At 49.1% G+C, this 22,110-nt stretch overlaps 1 protein-coding gene across 2 annotated transcripts; it reads right to left on the bottom strand.

The window, feature by feature from the left end:
- Nucleotides 1-4,466: 4,466 nt before the first annotated feature.
- Nucleotides 4,467-18,125, bottom strand: LOC116984182 (zinc finger protein 2 homolog). 2 transcript variants are annotated; one of them, XM_033038332.1, is made up of 3 exons: nucleotides 18,099-18,125; nucleotides 5,726-6,393; nucleotides 4,467-4,708 (listed from the first exon to the last, which is right to left on the bottom strand). In XM_033038332.1, exons 2-3 carry the CDS (start codon nucleotides 6,274-6,276, stop codon nucleotides 4,477-4,479), a joined length of 783 nt encoding a protein of 260 aa, XP_032894223.1. In that variant the 5' UTR covers nucleotides 6,277-6,393; nucleotides 18,099-18,125; the 3' UTR covers nucleotides 4,467-4,476. The 2 variants fall into 2 exon arrangements, with proteins under 2 accessions (XP_032894223.1, XP_032894222.1); XM_033038331.1 differs by lacking the exon at nucleotides 4,467-4,708 and having other exon boundaries at nucleotides 4,771-6,393.
- Between the last annotated feature and the right edge of the window lie 3,985 nt (nucleotides 18,126-22,110).

The following is a 22,110-nucleotide window of genomic DNA, read 5'->3' as shown; positions in this document are numbered from 1 at the left end:
TCCTGGCGACAATCTTTCAGTTCTGAGAAGCTGATTACAAGGAATACCACATGTGAATGAGATTGTGCTTCCTTACCATGCCGTGGGGACAGAACAAGAGCCATTTTATCTTGTTTCTGATTACCCACCCCCATAGACATTGCTTGAATAGGGCTGAAGAAGGGTCTTGTCCTGAAATGTCACCCATTCCTTCTCTCCAGAGAAGCTGCCTGTCCCGCTGAGTTACTCCAGCATTCTGGGTCTGGCTTGAATAAGGCACCACTGTTGGCAAAGCTCTGACCTCCTATATCTGCTGGATCATTTCAGTTCCTTTCCCTGCTGTAAAACATGATTCCATGATGGACAGTACAGTGTACATGTATTTCTGTTGGTCTCTTTGGCTCAGGTATGATTATGCAATGTTATTCCTCTGAGAAGTGACTCAACTGCAATAATATATTGTTGTGGTATGGTTCCTCTGGAATGTAACTAGAGAAGTCCTCAACTACTATAACACCTCATCGGTGACCCTCAGACTATCTTTGATGGACTCTACTGGCTTTACCTTGAATTAAACATTATTCCCTCATCATGTATCTGTACACTGTAAATGGCTCAATTGCAATGACGCGCGTGCGGCTGGACGGAGTCGTCTTCATGTAGTCACTCACGTGACTCCGAAGTAAAATTCCCTCTGTAAACCATTTACCTCTCCAGTTCCTGTTTCTCTTCTTTACTTATTTTTTCCCTGCCCTCCTCATCATTCATTCTAATAATATTTTTTAGTCGTGTCACTTATTGTCTGATTATGCACCTGTGAATTACCTTGGGATGTTTTTTGCTCTTTTCAAAGTGATATTTGTGGTGTTGGAAGACAACCTTCTGAAATGTGCTGTTCCTTTGACTGCCAGTTTTATAATTGTTACATTTCTCCGTCCTTCAGTAAACTTGCACTTTTCTTTTAAACTTGCATACAGCCCAAATCCAACATGCCTCAGCTTTAGCTTCATTGTCCTTGTTACGAGAGAGAACACTTAATTGCTTGATGCTCATTAGTGAAATTTGTGACGAAGTGTGAGAGTTAGCCAAAAGATGCAAGGAGTAATTTGCACACAGAGAGATTTTGTAAGTCATTTTACCCATTTAGATGCCTTTAACTGAGTAATAGTAGGGTGAATGTTGCTTTGCAACACTGCATCCTTGCATTCCTTATGAAGGATAATGACCCATGCCAGTTTTAATGAAGTGGGAAGAGTGCCAGTCTTCAGATCTTAATAATATAGTAAAAAAAAATTAAATGGATAATCAGTAGGTATTTCAAAAGAGTAAAAGGTTCCTCGGAGACTGTTTTTTGTTGGCAGTGTGAATGTTGTTTAATTATCCAGAGAACATTGCAAGCTTGTTTTATGTTTAGAAAAGGATCTCAAGTGAGATGTTAACAACACCTTTCATATTCATTGAAAACATAATGATGTTTTAATGTGTTACAAATAAAGTAAATACAATAACTTGTGTGGTATAATGTGCCTGATATTTCAGGGAGATTTAAAACAAATTCCCATGTGAAATTATTGAAATGAAACTAATAGTCATTGGACAGGAATGTCATTGGATATACATTCACCTGGCACTAGATAAGAGGTTAGATGTTTATTAAAAGGTAATGCATGATTACAAGGGTGAGATGGTGGGTTCTGAGTTTTGTCCACGATGTCTTTAACGAACCCTACTGATCAATGTTAGTATTCATCCTTGTCCCTTCATCCAGCAGCTTCTGTCAAAACATCACATCTGAAAATTCCCTTTATTTGAGTTTCACTCTCGTCTCACTCTCGATCCTACAATGTTTTTTGAATTGGGCAGAAATGCTAAAAGTGAAATTGAAGCCTCATGTCAAGATGGTGATTCAATGTCAAGCCAATGAAAGGAACCAATGTTAAGACATTCCAGCTGACAAGAAGGAAGATTATGGAAGAACTGCACAACCAATAATAAACATGTCTATTTTGTTCACATTCTGATATGTTGATGGTCATAAACATTAGTCATAGAGTCATAGAGCATGGAAATGGGCCCTTCGGCCCATCTTGCCCACGCCGACCAACATGTCCCATCCACACTAGTCCCACCTGCCTGTGTTTAGCTCATATCTCTCTAAATCGTTCCTATCCATTTACCTGTTCAAATGTTTTTTTAAACATTGTGGTAGCCCCTGCTTCAACTACCTCCTCTGGCAGCTCATTCCATATATCTACTACCCTTTGTATAAAAAAAGTTACTCCTCAGATTCCTGTTAAATCTTTCCCCCTTCGCCTTAAATCTATGTCCTCTGGCTCTTAATTCCCTTACTTTGGGCAAAAAAAAGTCTGTACATTGAAACAATGACTGTTCCTCTCATGATCTTATACACCCCTCAAGCTTCTGTGCTCTAAGGAACAAAGTTCCAGCTGACACAACCTCTCCTTATAGCTCAGGCCTGGGCAAAATCCTTGTAAATCTTCTCTGCACCCGTGTCAGATTAACATGGTTTACTGTACTAGTAAAGTTTACTATAACATGGTGACACAATACTCTAAATGTGGCCTCACCAATGCCATGTGCAACTGTAACATGATCTTCCAACTTCAATGCTCAATACTCTGACTGATGGCCGAGACTGAAAGCCTTCTTGACCACCCTATTTATCCGTGACACCACTTTCAAGGAATAATAATGATGAGATATCATAAGAGTAAGAAAGAGGCAAGAGTGGACTTTGGACCGCTGGGAAATAATGGTGGGGAAGTGATAATGAGGAATAAACAAATGGCGGATGAATTGAATACATTTTTTGCAACAGTCTTCACAGTGGAAGACATCAGCAACGTGCCTGAAATTCAAGAGAGTCAGGGGTGGTAGTTAGTGGAGTAGCTAATACTAGGGAGAAGGAGAGTTAGTGGATAGGGTTTACCTGTATATTCAGAAGGCCTTTAATAAGATGATGCACATCAGGCTGTTAAAGAAGATGAGAGCCCATGGTATCAGAGGGAAGATACTAGCATGGATAGCAGTTTGGCTGGATGGCAGAAGGCAAAGAGTGGCAAAAAAGTGACTTTTTTTGGGTTGGCTGCCAGTGACCAGTGGAGTTCTGCAGGGGTCGGTGCTGGGGCCGCGACTAGCCATGTTGTATATCAATGATTTGGATGAGGGAATTGTGGCCAAGTTTGCAGATGATACGAAGATAGGTGGAAGAGCAGGTAGTGTGGAGAATGTAAGGAGTCTGCAGAAGGACTTGGACAGATTGTGAGAGTGGGCAGATAAATGGCAGATGGAATACAGTGTAGCAAAGTGTGGAGTCATGCATTTTGGTAGTAGGAATAAAGGTGTGATCTATTTTCTAAATGGGGAGAGAATCCAGAAATCTGAGGTGCAAAGGGACTTGGGAGTACTGGTGCAGGATTCCCAAAAGGTTAATTTGCAAGTCGAATCGGTAGTAAGGAATACAAATGCAATGCTAGCGTTTGTTTTGTAAGGACCAGAATATAATATCGGTGATGTATTGCTGAGGCTTAATAAGGCGCTGCTCAGACCACATTTAGAGTATTGTGAGTAGTTTTGGACCCCATATCTGAGGAAGGATGTGCTGGCATTGGAGGACTTCCCCAACGTTTAAGAAACAGTTAGGCAGGTACATGGATAGGACAAGATTGGAGGGATATGAACCAAACACAGGCAGGTGGGACGAGTGTAGCTGGGACATGTTGGTTGGTGTGGGCAAGTTGGGCCGAAGGGCCTGTTTCCACACTGTATCACTCTATGACTCTAACACGAAGTGCTGGAGTAACTCAGCGGGTCAGGCAGCATCTGTGGAGAACATGGATAGGTGACGTTTCACAGTGCTGGAGTAACTCGGCAGGTCAGGCAGCATCTGCGGAGAACATGGATAGGTGACGTTTCGGGTCGGGACACTTCTTCAGACTGACACGATGTTAACAGATGAGGGGCGATCTGCTGATTAGTGGAGTAAGTGACAGAGGCGAGAGAAAATAAGGATATAAAAGTGTGAGATTAGGAGAGAGGAATGTATATGTGCAGCTTTAAAGGACATTGGTCAGGTAGCATTTGGAGTATTGCATACAGTTTAGAAAAAAAGGACACAAAGTGCTGGAGTAACTTAGCGGGACAGGCAGCATCGCTGGAGAGAAGGAATGGGTGATGTTTCGGGTTGAGACTGAAGAGGGTCTCGACCCGAAACGTTACCCAATCCTTCCAGCATTTTGTGTCTACCTAAACAGCACTTATCCACGCAGGCTGGAGGAGCGGATAAATGCCTTTCAACAGAGTGGGCAGGTGAAGGGGCGCTGGCCAGTGTGGATTTGCTGGTGCTCCAGCAGGTGGTCAAGGTTGGTGAAGCCCTTACCACAGGTCGGGCAGGGGAAGGGACGCTCATTGCTGTGGGTACGCCGGTGCTGCCACAGGCTGGACATGCGGGTGGAACCCTTGCCACACTCAACGCACTCACAGGGTCTCTCTCTGGTGTGTATCCGCTGGTGCTCCCACAACCCCCGAGCGCTTTTGCTGCAGTGGGAGCAGCCGCTCGCCGGCGTGGGCCCACCAGTGCTGCCGCAACCCCCACGAGCTGTCAAATGCCTCACCGCAGTACAGGCAGTCGTAGGGCTGGCCACTGATGTGCACGCGCTGGTGAGATAAGGCGTGGGAGGCCAAGGCAAAGTGCTCTCCACACTCCGGGCTGGGGAAGGGATGGTCGCCAGCGTGATAAAGTTCACTGCTTAATACAGACAACGCAAAGGGTTAAACGTAAACCATAGCAAGCTTTACACAATTCATCATGACGGGAGCGGCGGCGACTAGTACAGAGAGTATACAATATACTCAGCGCTCCCCGAGCAGCCACTCAAAGATACAGTATTTTACTATTTCTTATATACTCTTAAAGTCAAGTCAATGCCTTTGTCATTCTTCCAAAAACTACTGCCGAGGAGCATTTCCAAGAAACAATTGCTGACGTCTGTTTCAGTGACTGTTATCTTATCTTCGGAGGAGCGGTGATCTATGTACGTCAGTTCGGTCAATTGCCATCTGCAGTCAGGTTATCCCAGGCATATTCTGTTCAGTGGTTATTCCAAGGATTGCAAGTTTTGTTCGCATCTACATGAGTCTGCAGTACTTCAGTTATCAGTTACCCCCATACGAGGCAGTATTTCAGTTTTCAGCCAGGTGAGTCAGCAGTATATTTCCTCTATCAGTAGTTTTAAAGGTACATAAGCTTTAAGCAAGAATACAGAAATGATCAAGTATCCTAGGTACCCTAGTTAATAGCGATTAACTCTTTCGGGGGTGCACCCGCTGGTGGGACAGCAGGTTGACGGAGCGGGTGAAGCCCTTGTCGCACTGGGCGCAGGTGAAGGGGCGCTCGCCGGTGTGGGTGCGCTGGTGCTCCAGCAGGTTGTCGGAGCGGGTGAAGCCCTTGCCGCAGTCGTTGCAGGTGTAGGGCCGCTCCCCGGTGTGCAGGCGCCTGTGCACCTTCATGTCCGACAACGACTTGAAGCTTTTGCCGCAGTCGGAGCAGGTGAAGGGCCGCTCACTGCTGTGCACCTGCCGGTGCTTCTGCAGCCCCGACAACCGGGCAAAGCTCTTGCCACAGGTGGAGCAGCCATAGGGCTTCTCGCCCGTATGCACTCGCCGGTGGAACTTCAGCTGTTGTGCCCTCTGGAAGTCCTTGCCGCAGTCGGAGCAGCGGAAGGGCCTGGGGAAGGGACGGTCACCGGTGTGCACCTGCTGGTGGAACAGCAACTTGGTGGAACAGGTAAAGCCCTTGCCGCACTGGGCACAGGGGAAGGGGCGCTTGCCGCTATGGGTGCGCTGGTGCTCCAGCAGGCTGTTGGAGCGGATGAAGCCCTTACCACAGTCGCTGCAGATGTAGGGCCGCTCCCCAGTGTGCAGGCGCCTATGCACCTTCAGTTCATGTGACGACTTGTAGCCTTTGCCGCAGTCGGAGCAGGTGAAGGGCCGCTCACTGCTGTGCACCCGCCGGTGCTTCTGCAGCCCCGACAACTGGGCAAAGCTCTTGCCGCAGGTGGAGCAGCCATAGGGCTTCTCGCCCGTGTGCACCCGCCGGTGGTTCTTCAGGTCCTGCGCTACCTTAAAGTTCTTGCCGCACTCCGAGCAGTCGAAGGGGCGTTCTCCCGTGTGCACCCGCAGGTGGATCTCCAGGTGGCTCGGGTGCAGACAGGCCTTGCCACATATATCGCACTCATAACGCTTCTGCTTGTTGGGCCCCGTCATGTGGTCCTCCATCGAAGCTCAGCCCGCACACTGAGCAAATGGGGGGGGGGGGGGCTCATCGGCACCCTGGCTGCCATCAATGGCCGCTCACATCTTCGTCTCTCCATCCACGGCAATGGCTTCTAAATCCTGCAGGAGGGGAACACAGAGGGTCAACAAACTGACAAACAGGACATTATTAACGCGCGAACATTACTAGTGCTTGAACGGAGAGGAAAGGGAAAGGGGGGAGGAGGGGGTGAAGGGGTGAGTGAGGGTGGCTGGGGTCAGTGGTGTGGGGGATGGGGAAGGGAGGGTGGGGGTCAAGGGATATGGGGGAGGTGGGGATGGGGGGAGGGATTGAGTGTGGGGGTGAGTTGGGGGTCTGAGTGGGGGTGAGTGGGGGGGGGGTGAGTGGGGGGGGGGTGAGTGGTGGGGGCGTGAGTGGAGGGCGGTGAGTGGAGGGCGGTGAGTGGGGTGGGGGTGAGTGGGGGAGGCGGCACCAAGCATCCGGGAACTGCGTTGAGCCGTCCGTCCGCAAGTCCGCCCATTTTGCGCCGTGACGTCAGCTTCATGAACGGACAGCGCGACAACCGGTGCCCTGACGTCACCGCCAATCCGAGGGGGACTGCCGGCCCTGCCCCCTGCCATTGCGCACAGTCATGAGGGGGGGGGGGGGGTGGGCGGCATGTATCACGGGAAGAAGGTCACACAGTGCTGGAGTCACTCAGCGCGTCAGGCAGCGGCTGTGGAGAGAAGGAATGCATGACGTTTCGGTCACACGCAGGCCGGCTTGCGGGCGGGAGACTCGACGCGGTGCCTGAATGCTCGGCGCCCCCAGGTCGGTGCGGATCCCCCTCACTCTCCCCTCACCACCCACACATCCCCTCCCCCCTCACGCCCTCCTCCTCCCCCACGCACCCCCCTCACCCCCCACTCCACTGCCTTCTGTGGCACAGAATTCCACAGATTCACAACTCCCTGTGTAAACAAGTTTTTCCTCATCTCAGTCCTAAATGGCCTACCCCTTATTCTTAAACTGTGACCCCTGGTTCTGGACTCCCCCAACATCGGGAAAATTTTTCCTGTATCTAGCCTGTCGAACTCTCTAAGAATTTTATATGTTTCGATAAGATCTCCTCTCATCCTTCTAAATCCCAGCGAATACAAGCCCAGTCGACCCATTCTTTGGGACGACAGATGACGCAATGGGCTAAGTGTTCGGCTGGCAACCGGAAGGTAGCCGGTTCGAATCCCGCTTGGAGTGCATACTGTCATTGTGTCCTTGGGCAAGACACTTCACCCACCTTTGCCTGTGTGTGAATGTGTGTGAATGTGTGTGAGTGTGTGTGAGTGATTGGTTGTGGTCGGAGGGGCCGTAGGCGTAGAATGGCAGCCACGCTTCCATCAGTCTGCCCCAGGGCAGCTGTGGCTACAGAAGTAGCTTACCACCACCGAGTGTGATTGAGGAGTGAATGAATAATGCGATGTAAAGCGCCTTGAGTATTAGAAAGGCACTATATAAATCCCATCCATTATTATTATTATTCTTTAATCATGTGACAGTCCCGCCATCCCGGGAATTAACCTCATAAACCTATGCTGCACTCATTCAATAAAAAGAATGTCTTTCCTCAAATTAGGAGACCAAAACTGCACAAAATACTCCAGGTGCAATCTCACCAGGGCCCCACACAACTGCAGTAGGACCTCCTTGCTCCTAAACTCAAATCCTCTTGCAATGAAAGCCAACAAGCCATTAGCTTTCTTCACTGCCTGTTGTACCTGCATGCTTACTTTCAGTGGCTGATGTACAATCACCAGGTCTCGTTGCACCTCCCTTTCTCCCAATATTGGCTCATTACTGTTCAATGTACCAAGATACGGGTGTCAGGGGTTATGGGGAGAAGGCAGGAGAATGAGGTTAGGAGAGATAGAACAGCCATGATTGAATGGCAGAGTAGTTTTGATGGGCTGAATGGCTCCCATCACATATGACCTTATACAGGGAGAAACCTTATCTCCGTGCTAGAGTCACTCAAGTCTTGCACTCAACATTATTCCCTTTAACCCGTATCCGTACACTGCAGACATATTGTAATCATGTGTTGTCTTTCCGCTGACTGGCTAGCACGCAACAAAAAAGCATTGCACTGTACCTCGGTACACGTGACAATAAACTAAACTCAATCCTCCCGCCGCCAGGGGGGCGCTGTGGCCGGCTGACCAGAGACACTGCACTGCGGCCGCTAGGGGGCGTGGCAGACGGACGACCATAAGCGCTGCACCGCGGCCTTCAGCCGAAAGGGGGGCGCTGCACCGCGGCCTCCCACTGCCAGTGGGTGCTGCAGTCGGAGGACCAGAGGCGCTGCACCACGGCCTCCCGCCACCAGGAGGTGCTGCACTCGGAGAACCAGAGATGCTGCACTGCGGCCTCCTGCCACCAGAGGGGCTGCACTCGGACCAGAGGCACTGCACCATGGCCTAACGCCACCAGGTTAACGCTGCAGTCGCAGGATCAGAGACGCTGCCAGCTATCCCGGCCTCCCGCTACCAGGCTGCAGTCTGAGGACCAGAGGGTATCCAGACCTCCTTCCTTCCCTCCCTCACTCGCCGCAGGACCACCCTCGGGAAGGGAGGGGGGCACTTGGCTAAGAGAGAGAAGCGTCCTCGTCCTGTCAGCCCCCTGTACAACTGCAGTAGGATCTCACAAGACTGGAGACCAGGTTCCCCCCCTTCCCTCCCCCCCACTGATGGCAGCGCAGGTTCCGCTACACCCGGGCCGACGTCACAAAGAATGGATTTCATCGTGGTCGCTGCACCACCCATCAAATAGTCAAGCTGGCCAAAACATTGAAGACAGTTTTGAAAAGGGTCACAAGGCGGCCGTCACAGTGGTGGACCTCACCGCCGCCTATGAAACAGTGTGGCACCAGCGCCTGATCCTGAAGCTCCTCCGCACCATTCCTGACCGTCATTTAGTGCACTTCCTTGCCAACAACCTTGCCAACCATTGTTTTGTACTCAAGACCAGCGACGGACAATCTAGCCGACTGCGACACCTAAGAAACGGAGTCCCCCAAGGCTCGGTGCTGGCTCCCATGCTCTTCAATCTCTTTATCAGCCATCTGCCACACACGACCTCACGCCAGTATGGATATGCAGATGACCTGGCCCTACTGCACTCGGACAGGAGTTTATCAAACGTGGAGGATGTGCTCTCAGCGGATATGGAACTTGTCGCGGGCTACCTTAAGACCTGGAGACTAAAACTGAGTGTGGCAAAAACCACAACGGCCTTTCACCTGAACAACAAGGAAGCTCAACGCCAGCTAACCGTCACCCTCAAAGGGTCACCCCTAACATATAACCCATTTCCCACATACCTTGGGGTGAAACTAGATCGGCAGCTGACCTACAAGCAACTCCTTGAAGCTCTCCAGGCTAAAGACTTGGCGCGGGACAACTTCCTGCGTTGCTTGGCTGGATCGACATTAGGCGCCAGGACATTTACTCTCTGAACCAGTTCTCTTGCACTCATGTACAGCGCCTCTGAGTACGCCGCCCCAGCATGGTGCAGCAGTGCTTATACTAGCAAGTTAGACGCCATCCTCAACGACACCATGCAGATCATCACCGGCTACCTACGCCCTATTCAGCCGGATCTTCTGCCGGTGCTCACAGGTATTGCACCCGCCAAGCTTCGCAGAGAGTACTTCACCCACAGGCTGGTGTGCAAGGCCCCCTCGGACACCAAACATCCTTTGTGCCACCTCGCCCCGGACTCACAGCAATTTGGACCTCAACGCCTGTCATCTCGCCGTCCCTTCTACCGTCACGTAGCGGCCCTCTGTGGCTCCGGTTTCAACACACTAGGAGCATGGAGAACAAGCTGGGAATAGACTTCACGACCTCCTCAATTCACTGTTGCACTGAACACCACAGCCTCACCCATCTCAGACCTGTCCCGCAAAGAGTGGGTCACCCTGAACCGGCTCCGTACAGGGATCGGCCGGTTCAATGCCAACATGCATCGCTGGGGGCTGCGTCCATCAGCAGCCTGCGTGTGTGGAGCAGACCAGCAAACAGCGCAGCAGCGTCATTTTCGACTACGCTGTCCTCCGCTCCCCCCGGTGGAGTAGACCTCATGGCAACAGCACATTGACGTGACTGCAGCGCCTGGAGGGCGTTACAAAACTTCTGCTGCCTCAAACTCAAGCAGAAGACAAAGGACCTGGTACCACCACCTCCCTGCTTCCAAGCAATCAGTGCTGCGTCACTGCCGCAGATGACCACGTCCTATAGGTCGAGTCATAGCCCCGCCCCTCGGACAGACAGCAGCCTCCACCAATCGGAGCCACCCATCCTGCTTTAGCAACGGTTGCCCGCCCCCGCAGCTCCTACACCACGTGGGGGGTGAGGGGAAACAAACACAGAAGCTGCAGAGGTTGCAAATCTGATAAAACCTCAAGGAGGGCCATGTAGGTCAAACAGTATCGCTGATTTGTCTGGCTTCGCTGCTGATGACCTGATCCATAATCAATGTCAGGTTTTCAACACCACCGCCACCTCGTGCATGCGGGCAGCCATGTTGTTTTTAGTTTTAACTTACAATTCAGAGCCTACAGTACTCACCTCGATGGTCTCTGTATGTATGCAAATTAAAGTACTTGTGATGATATATAATGTCTCTGTATCATAAGAACTTTGTACATGGTGTCAGAGGTGGGATTTCGGTTTGACTTTGGCTGCTATTTACAAGGCTTTTCATAGTCTCAGACATGACTGCAGGTTTCAGAAAACCTGACCCACTCGTTTTCAATAGCAGAATCGGACAGCGGTGGCGTACCTTTGAGCGACAGTATGATTTGTTCTTTGCTGTAACTTCTCATGACAAACCTGCAGTGGTCCGTGCAAGCATGCTCCTTCTACTCGCAGGAGATGAAGCTTGCGAACGAGCACAACAGTGTGTGTATGCTGATGCAATAACTCATCAACCTGCCGATGGTGGGGCGCCGATCGTGACCCCGGCTGAGTTGCCGGACGACCCGGTCTCAAGAGAAAGTTTCGACAGTTGTGTGACCCTCAAGCTAATCCACTCATCGAATGTGTGAACATTTTCTCAAGATACTAGAATGAGAACAAAACTATTGAATCTTTTGTTAGTGCTATCAAGAAGGCTGCAGGAACTTGCAGATTTGGCAATATCAAAGATGAATTTATTAGAGGTTTAATAGGTTGGTATGTGGTCTTTTTAATGACAAGCTGAGAAGGAAGCTTGTCCGCGATCCTGCAATAACTCTGGATAGAGCTATCGCAATCTGTGAGACTTGTGAGCTGTCGATTCGTAATGCCCAAACGCTCACTCAGGCACAGCATTCCAGTATAGTTGATAGCGTGCTCGCTCCGTTTACTCTCAATGGAAAAGGCTCATCCACGTCAACTCTGTCTCCCTCTCATAATTTTAAAGACCTCTATCAAGTCCCCCCTTAACCTTCTGCGCTCCTAAGAATAAATACCTATCTTGTTCAACCTTTCTCTGTAACTTAGGTGCTGAAACCCAGACAACAATCTAGTAAATCTCCTCTGTACTCTCTCTATTTTGTTGACATCTTTCCTATAATTTGCCGACCAAAATTGTACACCATACTCCAGAATTTGCCTCACCAATGCCTTGTACAATTTTAACATTACATCCCAACTTCTATACTCAAGAAGGGTTTCGGCCCGAAACGTCGCCTATTTCCTTCGCTCCATAGATGCTGCTGCACCCGCTGAGTTTCCCCAGCAATTTTGTGTACCTTCTATACTCAATGCTCTGATTTGTAAAGGCCAGCACACCAAGAGCTTTCTTTACCACCCTATCTACATGAGATTCCACCTTCAGGGAATTATGCACAGTTATTCCTAGATCCCTCTGTTCAACTGCATTCCTCAATTCGGTACCATTTACCATGTACGTCCTATTTTGATTTGTTCTGCCAAGATGTAGCACCTCACACTTATCAGCATTAAACTCCATCTGCCATCTTTCAGCCCACTCTTCCAAATGGCCTAAATCTCTCTGTAGACTTTGAAAATCTACTTCATTATCCACAACACCACCTATCTTAGTATCATCTGCATACTTACTAATCCAATTTACCACACCATCACCCAGATCATTGATATATATGACAAACAACAGTGGACCCAACACAGATCCCTGAGGCACCCCACTAGTCACCGGCCTCCAACCTGACACACAGTTATCCACTATTACTCTCTGGTATCTCCCATTCAGCCACTGTTGAATCCATCTTGCTACTCCACCATTAATACCCAACAATTGAACCTTCTTAACCAACCTTCCATGTGGAACCTTGTCAAAGGCCTTACTGAAGTCCATATAGACAACATCCACCACTTTACCCTCATCAATTTCCCTAGTAACTACTTCAAAACATTCGAGAAGATTAGTCAAACATGATCTTCCAGACAAATCCATATTGACTGTTCCTAATCAGACCCTGTTTATCCAGTAACAGTAAACAATAAAGTTATTAAGTTGAAAATCGACACTGGAGTGAAATGCAATGTTTTGTCTCAGGAACAGTTCAATCATCTATGGAATGCAGAGCGATTAACATCCAGCAATGTTGCTCTTCTCGCATCCGGGGGAAGCGAGGTTAATACGGTCGGTATTGTGAAGCTGCAGTGCCACTAAGGGGATCAACCGTACAGATTGCGATTCCATGTCGTCGACCCCAATGTTATTCCACTTTTAGGCGATGATTCCTGCAAAGATATGGGGCTGGTTACCTTCAGCAAGGCTGTGCATCAACTAACACCAGTTCCGGTTTCTACACAGAGTATTCTCATGGATTACCACAATCTTTTCACTAAAGAACCTGGCAAGCTACCAATAACTTACTCTATGTCCTTAGACCCGGAGGTGCGTCCTGTGGTTCATCCTGCTCAGCGTGTACCTATTGCCATGAGAGACTGGGTCAAAGCCAAACTGGACAGGATGGTGGCATTGGGAGTTATCAAGCCTGTCAGAAACCACAGACTGGGTGTCCTCAATAGTGGCTGCTACAAAGAAGAATAAACAGGAGATTCGTATATGTATTAATCCGAGGGACCTGAACATCACACTCAAAAGGCCCCATAACCCCATACGCACCATGGAGGAGGTAGCTGCCCACATGGGTAAGACAACGGTATTCTCTGTATTAGATGCCAAGAGCTCCTTCAGGCAGATTCCCCTAGATCATGCATCATCTATGCATACCACCTTCAGCACTGCTTTCGGCCGCTACAGATTTTTGCGCATGCCGTTTGGCATCAGTTCAGCCAGTGAGGTGTTTCAGCGCTCCATGGAGCAACTGTTTAACGGATACCCTTGTGCTATCATCGTGGACGATATCATTGTTAGTGGCAAAGACACGGAACAACATGATGTCAACTTGAAGAAGGTACTCGAGCGTGCCAGGGAAGTGAACTTTAAACTGAATCCCCAAAAATGTCAGTTCCGTGTTAAACAGGTGAGCTATGTGGGGCATATTTTCACGGTTGATGGTCTCAAGGCGGATTCCTCTAAGACTGGGGCTGTTAGTGAAATGTCCACACCCACTGATGTTGCAGGCCTGCAGAGATTTCTGGGCATGGTTAATTAACTTTAATTAGTTCCCGACTTTGCCGAGATCTCTGCTCCTTTGAGGCAACTTACTCACAAGGATACTGCCTGGACATGGCACGAACAGCAGCAACATGCCTTTGACACTCTAAAATGTCAGATGTCGTGCCCACCTACCCTAGCTTATTATGATGTAAATAAACCTTTGACCTGTGATGCATCCCAGTACGGCCTCGGTGCAGCATGTCTGCAGGATGAGCAGCCTGTTGCTTATGCCTCCAGGACGATGACAGATACGGAGACGAGGTATGCTCAGATCGAGAAGGAATTACTGGCAGTGGTCTTTGCATGTGTCAAATTCAACAATTACATTTTTGGCAAGGCTGTTACCGTAGAGACCGACCATCAACCTTTGGTTACCATTTTAAACAAGCCTATGCATGCTGCTCCGGCGCGGCTGCAAAGAATGATGCTGCAGCTCCAGAAGTAAGTTATCTCTCTAACCTACAAGCAGGGTAAGCACATGTATCTGGCTGACACATTATCCCGTGCTCCAAGGAGGTCGAGCGCCCAACACTCATCAGAAATAGACATGTTTAACATCATGGCAATTGATTTCACTCATACTTCACATCTGGATACTTTGGTGGTTCGCACAGCAGAAGATGCCACCCTGCAGATGCTCGCCTCAGTCATCAATCACGGATGGCCTGGCAATCAGCATTCGCTTCCGCTTGCTGTTCGGCCTTACTTTTCTGTCCGAGACGAACTGGCCATTGAAGGTGGGTTTATCAAAAAGGGTCACAAGGCAGTGACCCCGGCTTCACTCCAACAGAAGTACTTTGATGCCGTACACAGAGGTCATCCTGGCTCTGAAGCTACGGTGCAACGAGCAAAGAGCATGTTTTTTCTGGCCTGCCATGTCAGATTATATATTCCAGTGGGTGCTGTCCTGCACTGTGTGCAACAGCATGGCTCCACATAAACAGAAAGAGACCATTTTGCCACACCCAGTTCACGGCTTGCCATGGTCTATGGTGGCTACTGACATTTTTGACTGGTGTGGCAACCAATGCTTGGTCCTGGTTGACTCTTACTCCAGGTGGTTTGAGATCGATCTGCTCCCCACAGCTTCTGCTGCGGCAGTCGTCAAGAAACCTGCGAGGCATTTTTCGGTCCATGGGGTACCTCAAACCTTCATGTCTGACAATGGTGTCCAATTCACAAGTCAGCGTTTCAAGGACTTTGCAAAGGAATGGGATTTCAAGCACATCACCAGCAGTCTGGAGTACCCCCAGTCAAACAGGCTGGCTGAGCGAGCTGTCCGCAGTGCAAAGTAGCAGGGTCTGACATGTTTTTGGATCTTCTCAATCTCCGCAACATTCCACGTGATCCCACAGTTCGCCGGCTCAGCGACTCATGTCCAGACAGACCAGGGCTACTCTTCCTGTCTCGAAGCAGCTGCTCCAGCCAAAAGTCTGTGAGCCCGAGGTGGTTCGGATGCGTCTGCAGCGTAAAAAACTGACGTAGAAGACATACTACGACTGTTCTAGTTGTCCTCTCCAACCATTGTTGGAGGACCAGGTGGTCCATCTCCAAAACCAGCGCGGTCAAGGAGGTGTGTCCGGAACCAAGGTCTTATTTGATTCAATCTGGCGGAGGTCTATACAGATGAAACCGATGACATATTCTGCCAGTGAATGAGCCGGTGCCATTGAGGCAGGTTCAATATGATTATGCAGATGACCCAGATGATGTGTTATAGACAGAGGATGGAAACGACTATCTGAATGAGGGTCATTTGACAGCAGACGGTGAGCAGTTCCGGGATCAGAACTTTGTTTCTGCAACTGCAAAAGGACTGCCAATGGGGCTGGTGCTGATGACGAAGATCCCTGTAAATCCTGTTGACAAATCCTCTGTGAAACCTGTGCAAGAAGGAACTGCGGATGCTGGAAAATCGAAGGTACACAAAAATGCTATGAGAAACTCAGCGGGTGCAGCAGCATCTATGGAGCGAAGGAGATAGGTAACGTTTCGGGCCGAAACCCTTCTTCAGACTGATAGGGGGTGGCGGGGAGTAGGAAGGAAAAAGGGAGGAGGAGGAGCCCGAGGGCTGGGGGATGGGAGGAGACAGCTCGAGGGCTAAGGAAGGGGAGGAGACATCAAGGGCTAACAAAATTGGGAGAATTCAATGTTCATGCCCACGGATGCAGGCTCCCCAAGCGGAATATGAGGTGCTGTTCCTCCAATTTCTGGTGTTGCTCACTCTGGCAATGGAGGAGACCCAGGACAGAGAGGTCGGATTGGGAATGGGAGGGGGAGTTGAAGTGCTGAGCCACTGGGAGGTCAGTTAGGTTCTTGCGGACCGAGCGGAGGTGTTCGGCGAAACGATCGCCCAACCTCAGCTTAGTCTCACCGATGTAGATCAGCTGACATCGAGAGCATCAGATGCAGTAGATGAGGTTGGAGGAGATACAGGTGAACCTCTGTCGCACCTGGAACGACAGTGAAACCTGTGCTGGTTGAGTCATCGCCTGCTAAGAAACTCCCGATGGAGGCCACGCCTGTGGCGACATCTCCTGTGAGGGGCACGGCTGAAGGCCTGTACCGTACGCGTGCAGGATGGGTCAGCAAGCCTGTGGCTAGATACGGGGATTATGTCTAGATGCAGATCTTGGACGCTAATTAACAATAACCAACGTTACTTATATTACTTGCAGTAAATCGTCCACTGTTTTACTGTAGATGATAGTTCATTTTATAGCTTTATATACATATTACTTCTGCATGCTTTATGTTTGCCCTTTGGGCAAAAGCCCAAGAAGGGGGATGTAGATCATCGTATTGCTGATTAGATCCGTGTCTGGTTTTGCTGCTGATGACCTGATCCTATTACCAAGTCAGGTTTTCCAAACCACCACCACCTGGTGCAATGTTGTTTTTAGTTTTAATTTACGATATGGAGCCTACAGTACTCATCTCGAGCCTACAGTACTCATCTCGATGGTCGCTTGTTATATATAATGATTCTGTATCATAAGTACTTTGCACAGGCCAGACTACAAAATCCTGCAGTAACTCAGCAGGACGGGCAGCATCTCTGGAGAGAAGGAATGGGTGACGTTTCGAGGTTGAGACGCTTCCTCAGACTGAGAGTCACAGGAGAAATATAGGTGGTAATGTGGAGTGAAAAGCTTTTACATAGAAACATAGACTATAGATGCAGCAGTAGGCCATTCAGCCCTTCGAGCCTACACCGCCATTCAATGTGATCATGGCTGATCATCCACAATCAGTACCCCGTTCCTGCCTTCTCCCCATTTCCCTTGATTCCGTTAGCCCTAAAGGATAAAACTAAATCTTTTTTGAAAACATCCAGTGAATTGGCCTCCACTGCCTTCTGAGACAGAGAATTCCACAGATTCACAACTCTCTGGGTGAAAATGTTTTTCCTCATCTCAGTCCTAAAAGACCTACCCTTTATTCTTAAACTGTGGCACCTGGTTCTGGACTCCCCCAGCATGGGGAACAGGTTTCCTTCATCTACCCTGTCCAATCCCTTAATAATTTTAAATGTTTCTATAAGATGCCCTCTATTCCTTCTAAATTCCAGTGAATACAAGCCCAGTCGACCCATTCTTTCTTCATATCTTCCCATCCCGGGAATTAACCTGGTGAACCTACGCTGCACTCACTCAATAGCAAGAATGTCCTTCCTCAAATGAGATCTATGGACTTGTCGACCCATTCTATCATCGTAACTTGAATACTGGCGATAATTCCAGAGAGTGGTGAGTCTGTGGAATTCTCTGCCTCAGAGGGCGGTGGAGGACTATTTTCTGGATGCTTTCAAGAGAGAGCTAGATAGGGCTCTTAAAGATAGCAGAGTCAGGGGATATGGGGAGAAGGCAGGAACGGGGTACTGATTGGGGATGATCAGCCATGATCACATTGAATGGCGGTGCTGGCTCGAAGGGCCGAATGGCCTACTCCTGCACCGTTGTCTATTGTCTGCTCCAAATGTAAACTGCATTTCCCCCTCCACAACTATCCCAAGGTGGATCTCCGCCCCCGCATCTATTTTGCACCCATTTTCCGGCCCGTACACCTATTTGGGGCCTGATTTCGCTCCCCGCGCCCACTGCAGGGTGCATTTCCCCCCGTGCATTGCATTTCTCCTCGTGCACCAGTCTCGGGCTGCATCTCGCCGTCCCCGCCGCGCTGTGCGACTCACTGTTCCAGGTGCATCCCGGCCGCCGTCAAGAAGTCCCGGCCAGTGCTGGCAGGCGACGTCACTGAAGTCTACGCGGGCGCCGCCATCTTTCTTCCTGGCAGACCCCGACATGTGTGCAAGGCCTCGTCTTACCACGCCCCCTTTCATCCATCATCGCAGATGCGGAGCCGACCTCACCGCCACCTTGCTGGCAACACGCCTGCGCGCAGTTGACTTGAAGCCAAGCGCTGTGGGCAACGCCTTGAGTTTTGGTCTTTAAAAAATAACTACGTTCTCCCCATTCTTTCTCCCCGATCCGCGCCAACGATTGCACCCTATTCAATGTAAGGAGAGGCAGATATTGGAACGAAAAGCTCCACCCAAAAATAAAATAAAACTGGGGAAAAACGGAGATTGATAAAAAGAGAGAAGGGTTTCCAAGTCCAAGTTGGGATTTATTGGGTTGGAGCCAAGTAGGGTGAAGCTCAGATAGATACATAGACACTAGGTGCAAGAGTAGGCCATTCGGCCCTTCGAACTGATCATCCAGAATCAGTACCACATTCCTGCTTTACCCCCAAAACCCTTATTCTATTAGCCCTAAGAGCTAAATCTAACTCTCTCTTGAAAACATCCAGTGAATCGGCCTCCGCTGCCTTCTGTGGCAGATAATTCTACAGATTCACAACTCTCTGGGTGGAAACAGCTTCTCATCTCAGTCCTAAATGGCTGTGACCCCTTATTCTTAAACTCTGTGTGACCCGTGGTTCTCAACATCGGGAACGTTTTTCCTGCATCTAGCCTGTTCAATCCCTTAAGAATTTCTGCATTCCACTGAGACCATTCCCTCCGCAACTCCCTGGTCAACTCGTCCCTTCCCACCCAAACGACCTCCTCCCTAGGTACCTTCCCCTGCGACTGCAGGAGATGCAACACCTGTCCCTTTACCTTCCCCCTCGACTCCGTGCAAGGACCCACGACAGTCTTTCCAGGGGAGGCAGAGAGCGGTTCACTTGCATCTCCACCAACCTCATCTACTGTATCTGCTCTTCCAGGTTTCGACTCCTGGATATCGGCGAGACCAAGTGCAGGCTCAGCGACCATTTTGCTGAACACCTCTGCTCAGTCCGCCTTAACGTATCTGATCTTCCGGTGGCTCAGCATTTTAACTCCCCCTCCCATTCCCAATCTGACCTTTCTGTCCTGGGCCTCCTCCATTGTCAGAGTGAAACCCAGCGCAAATTGGAGGAGAAGCACCTCATATTTCGCTTGGGTAGTTTACACTCCAGCGATATTAACATTGACTTATCTGACTTCAAATAGCCCTTGCTTTCTCTCCCTCTCCATCCCTCTCCCCCTTCCCAGTTCTCCCACCAGTCTTACTGTCTCCGACTATATTCTATCTCTGTCCCACCCATTTCCCTGACATCAGTCTGAAGAAGAGTCTCGAACCGAAACGTCACCCATTCCTTCTCTCCAGAAATGCTGCTTGTCCCGGTGAGTTACTCCAGCATTTTGTGATCTAGCTTAAAAATTTTAGATGTTTCTCTAAGATGCCCTCTCATCCTAAATTCCGGTGAATACAAGCCCAGTTGACCCATTCTTTCATCATATGTCAGTCCCGCCGTCCCGAGAATTAACCTGATGAACCTACTCTGCACTCCTTCAATAGCAATAATGTCCTTCCTCAAATTAGGAGACCAAAACTGCACACACCATTCCAGGTGCAGTCTCACCAGGGCCCTGTACAACTGCAGTAGGACCTCCTTGCTCCTAAACTTAAATCCTCACGCAATTAAGCCCAACATTTGGCTTTATTCACTGCCTGCCGTACCTGCATGCTTACTTTCCGTGACTGGTGTACAAGCACACCCAGGCCTCGTTGCACCTCCTCTTCTTCTAATCTTACACCATTCAGCAGTCTGAAAAAGGGTCCCGACCCGAAACGTCACCCATTCCTTCTCTCCAGAGATGCTGCCTGCACCATCTGTTACTCCAGCATTTTGTGTCTACCTTCGATTTAAACCAGCATCTACAGTTCTTTCCCGACACCATTCAGATAGGTCAAAAAGGCTTTTGGCACTTTGGCTTTCAGCAGTCAGAGTATTGAGTATAGAAGTTGGGAGGCCACGTTGCAGATGTACAAGATGTTGATGAGGCCGCATTTAGAGTATTGTGTTCAGTATTGGAAAGATGTCTTCAAGCTGGAAAGGGCGCTGAGAATATTTATGAGGATGTTGCCAGGACTCGAGGGGCCTGAGCTTCAGGGAGAGGTTGGGGCAGGCTGGATCTCTATTCCTTGGAGCGTAGGAGGATGAAGGGAGATTTTATGGAGGTGTACAAAATCACGAGAGGAATAGATCGGGTAGATGCACAGTAGGGGAATCAAGGACCAGAGGACATAGGATCAAGGTGAAGAGGAAAAGATTTAATAGGAATCCGAGGAGTAACCTTTTCACTGAGAGGGTGGTGGGTGTATGGAACAAGCTGCCAGAGGAGGTAGTTGAGGCTGGGACTATCCCATCGCTTAAGAAACAGTTAGACAGGTACATGGATAGGACATGTTTGGAGGGATATGGATAAAGCGCAGGCAGGTGGGACTAGTGTAGCGGGGACATGTTGGCAGGTGTGGGCAAGTTGGGTCGAAGGGCCTGGTTCCACGCTGTACCAATCTATGACTATAATAATCTGCCTTCCTGTTCTTGCCACCAATGTTGATAACCTCACATTTAACCACATTATACTGCATCTGCCATGCAACTGCCCACTCACCCAACCTGTCAAAGTCATCCTGCATCCTCATCACAGTTCACACTGCAAACCAGCTTTGTGTGACATAGAGTGACATAGTGTGACATAGTGTGACAGACAGCTTTGTGTGACATAGAGATGTCAAGGTGACATCTAATGGCATGTTGGCCTTCATAACAAGAGGAGTTGAGTATAGGAGCAAATAGGTCCTTCTGAAATTGTACAGGGCCTTAGTGAGAACAAACCTGGAGTATTGTGTGCAGTTTTGGTCTCAAAATTTGAGGAAGAACATTCTTGCTATTGAGGGAGTGCAGCGGAGGTTCACCAGGTTAATTCCCAGGATAGTGGGACTGTCATATGTTGAAAAAATTGAGCGACTGGGCTTGTATACACTGGAATTTAGAAGGATGAGAGGGGCTTATTAAATCATATTAGATTATTAAGGGATTTGACAAGCTAGAGGAAGAAAACATGTTCCCGATGTTGGAGGAGTCCAGAACCAGAGGTCACAGTTTAAGAATAAGGGGTCGGCCATTTGGAACAGAGAAGGCAGTGGAGGCCAATTCTCTGGATGCTTTGAAGAGAGATTTAGATAGAGCTCTTAAAGATAGCGGAGTTAAGGGATATGGGGAGAAGGCAGGAATGGGGTACTGATTGTGGATGATCAGCCATGACCATGTTGAATGGCGGTGCTGGCTTGAAGGGCCGAATGGCCTACTCCTGCACCTATTGTCTATTGTCTCGCACTCCCCCCTCCCCTCACCCACACTTCCCGATACATGAGGCAGAGTCATTGACTGATTTATTCATTGACTGATTTATTCATTGACTGAGATTATTGGCTCTGTGGAAGGGGAGGGAAGAGAGTGGAGGGGAGAGGATAGTGATGTTACAAAACCTACCTTCAGCGGCGCTGCAGTTCTGCTACTGGCCGTGCGTGCGACTTTGGCACCTTTGAGGGGGGGGCAGGATTAAAATGCAGATTAGTCAAATGCAAATGCACCTATTTTCTATGTTTCTATGTTTCTATGTTAGTCTCGCTTGTCGGAGGCGGATTTTCTCGGGCTGCTAGCTGATGAAGAAAAATCGATCGGACTTCCGTTCCCACCTTATTTTTTTTTTAATTCGCTGGACAATTTTATAATTGGATTAAAGTAAAAAGCGACTTCTAACGCCCTCAACGCCTACAACGTGACAGATCGCAAGAATGGGACAAAACAAAGGGTAAATCGTGTATTTTAAATATAAACTTGCTTCTTGGAATGGGTTTAATTTAATTTTA

This window comes from Amblyraja radiata, chromosome 19 (assembly GCF_010909765.2).
Source record: "Amblyraja radiata isolate CabotCenter1 chromosome 19, sAmbRad1.1.pri, whole genome shotgun sequence".
In the NCBI taxonomy this organism is placed as follows: Eukaryota; Metazoa; Chordata; class Chondrichthyes; order Rajiformes; family Rajidae; genus Amblyraja; species Amblyraja radiata.
The sequence above is the reverse complement of the archived record's forward strand: the minus strand, read 5'-3'. Positions and strand labels throughout refer to the sequence as shown.

Bases quoted from the DNA above. Each gene is read 5' to 3' on its own strand.
- LOC116984182 (XM_033038331.1), bottom strand. From the start codon at position 6,276: ATGGAGGACCACATGACGGGGCCCAACAAGCAGAAGCGTTATGAGTGC.